At 39.9% G+C, this 995-nt stretch overlaps 1 protein-coding gene across 1 annotated transcript in view; it reads left to right on the top strand.

The window, feature by feature from the left end:
- Positions 1-524: 524 nt before the first annotated feature.
- Positions 525-995, top strand: part of LOC138036253 (probable Bax inhibitor 1) — a 17,934-nt gene continuing 17,463 nt past the window's right edge. The window contains exon 1 of the mRNA XM_068882595.1: positions 525-682. Coding sequence (XP_068738696.1) covers positions 621-682 — 62 coding nt within the window. The 5' untranslated portion in view covers positions 525-620. The remainder of the gene's footprint in view (positions 683-995) is intronic.

Here is a 995-nt window from a genome sequence, read left to right as displayed (position 1 = left end):
GAAGTTACAAAATGTTGCAATTGTGTGTATGCGAATTATGGCGTGACACTTTGTAAAGCTATTTTCATCATCAGTACGCTCAAAGTATCACAGCCGCGTTAATAGCTTCAATTTTCTGCTTTCTCTAAAAATATTTTCCCGTGCTTATTGCAAACCCAACTTTCCAATCTTGGGAATCCTGTGCAAGCGATCGTCTCTGCTTTTTCAGCGCCATCTTGAATTACGTCATACTTGCATTGATGTCATATGCGTAAATGACGATCGCGCACCTCATGATTTTTAGTTCCAATAAGATTGTTTCTTTCCCCACCCTTCTCCTTCGCTTCCAAACCGACTAGCGAACGCACTTCAAGCTGAGAAATGATATATTACTTGTGCAAATAAATTCTTTCCGCTTTCTCGCTCCTCCTTCCAGTAGAACCTGAAGGCGAGGTTCGGATCATCCGGAAAATCTCCGACCACTTACGATCTTTTATGTCAACCAATGGCATCGCCATACGTCATTTTCGACATATTAGCTTTCGTCATGTCTATCATTGTTTACTGCCATCATATTCCAGTTTCTGCTCTTGCGTTTCAAACGAATTTAAAAGCAAAAAATTCATTCCCGAAACACCAATATGGACGGTTTGTTTGGAAACAGGCCTATTTCGTTAACTGCTTTAAAGGATTTCTCGAAACTGTAAGTCAATTTATGGTACAAGGTGATATGAATTATGTCGTGGATCGAATACAGTTCAGTTAGTTTTGCTTCGCTAAGCGAAAGGTTTCTCACTGAGTCCTTCACTAACTAAGAAACTAAGTGCTCCTAACCGCGAGTAACTGCGATATTTCTTAAGAATATCCACTGCTTACCTTTCTTTTTATCTCAGCAAACTCATTGATTTGTGGGTGGCTCGTGTATGGGCAGTGACAGTACAGTGAGCGTTGCATTAAAATTAAAAGCCAAGCGAATTCTATGGAAAAAATATACGAGTACTTTCACTTGAGCACTG

This window comes from Montipora capricornis, unplaced genomic scaffold (assembly GCF_036669925.1).
Source record: "Montipora capricornis isolate CH-2021 unplaced genomic scaffold, ASM3666992v2 scaffold_475, whole genome shotgun sequence".
NCBI classification, from domain to species: domain Eukaryota; kingdom Metazoa; phylum Cnidaria; class Anthozoa; order Scleractinia; family Acroporidae; genus Montipora; species Montipora capricornis.
This window is presented reverse-complemented; position numbering and strand designations above follow the sequence as displayed.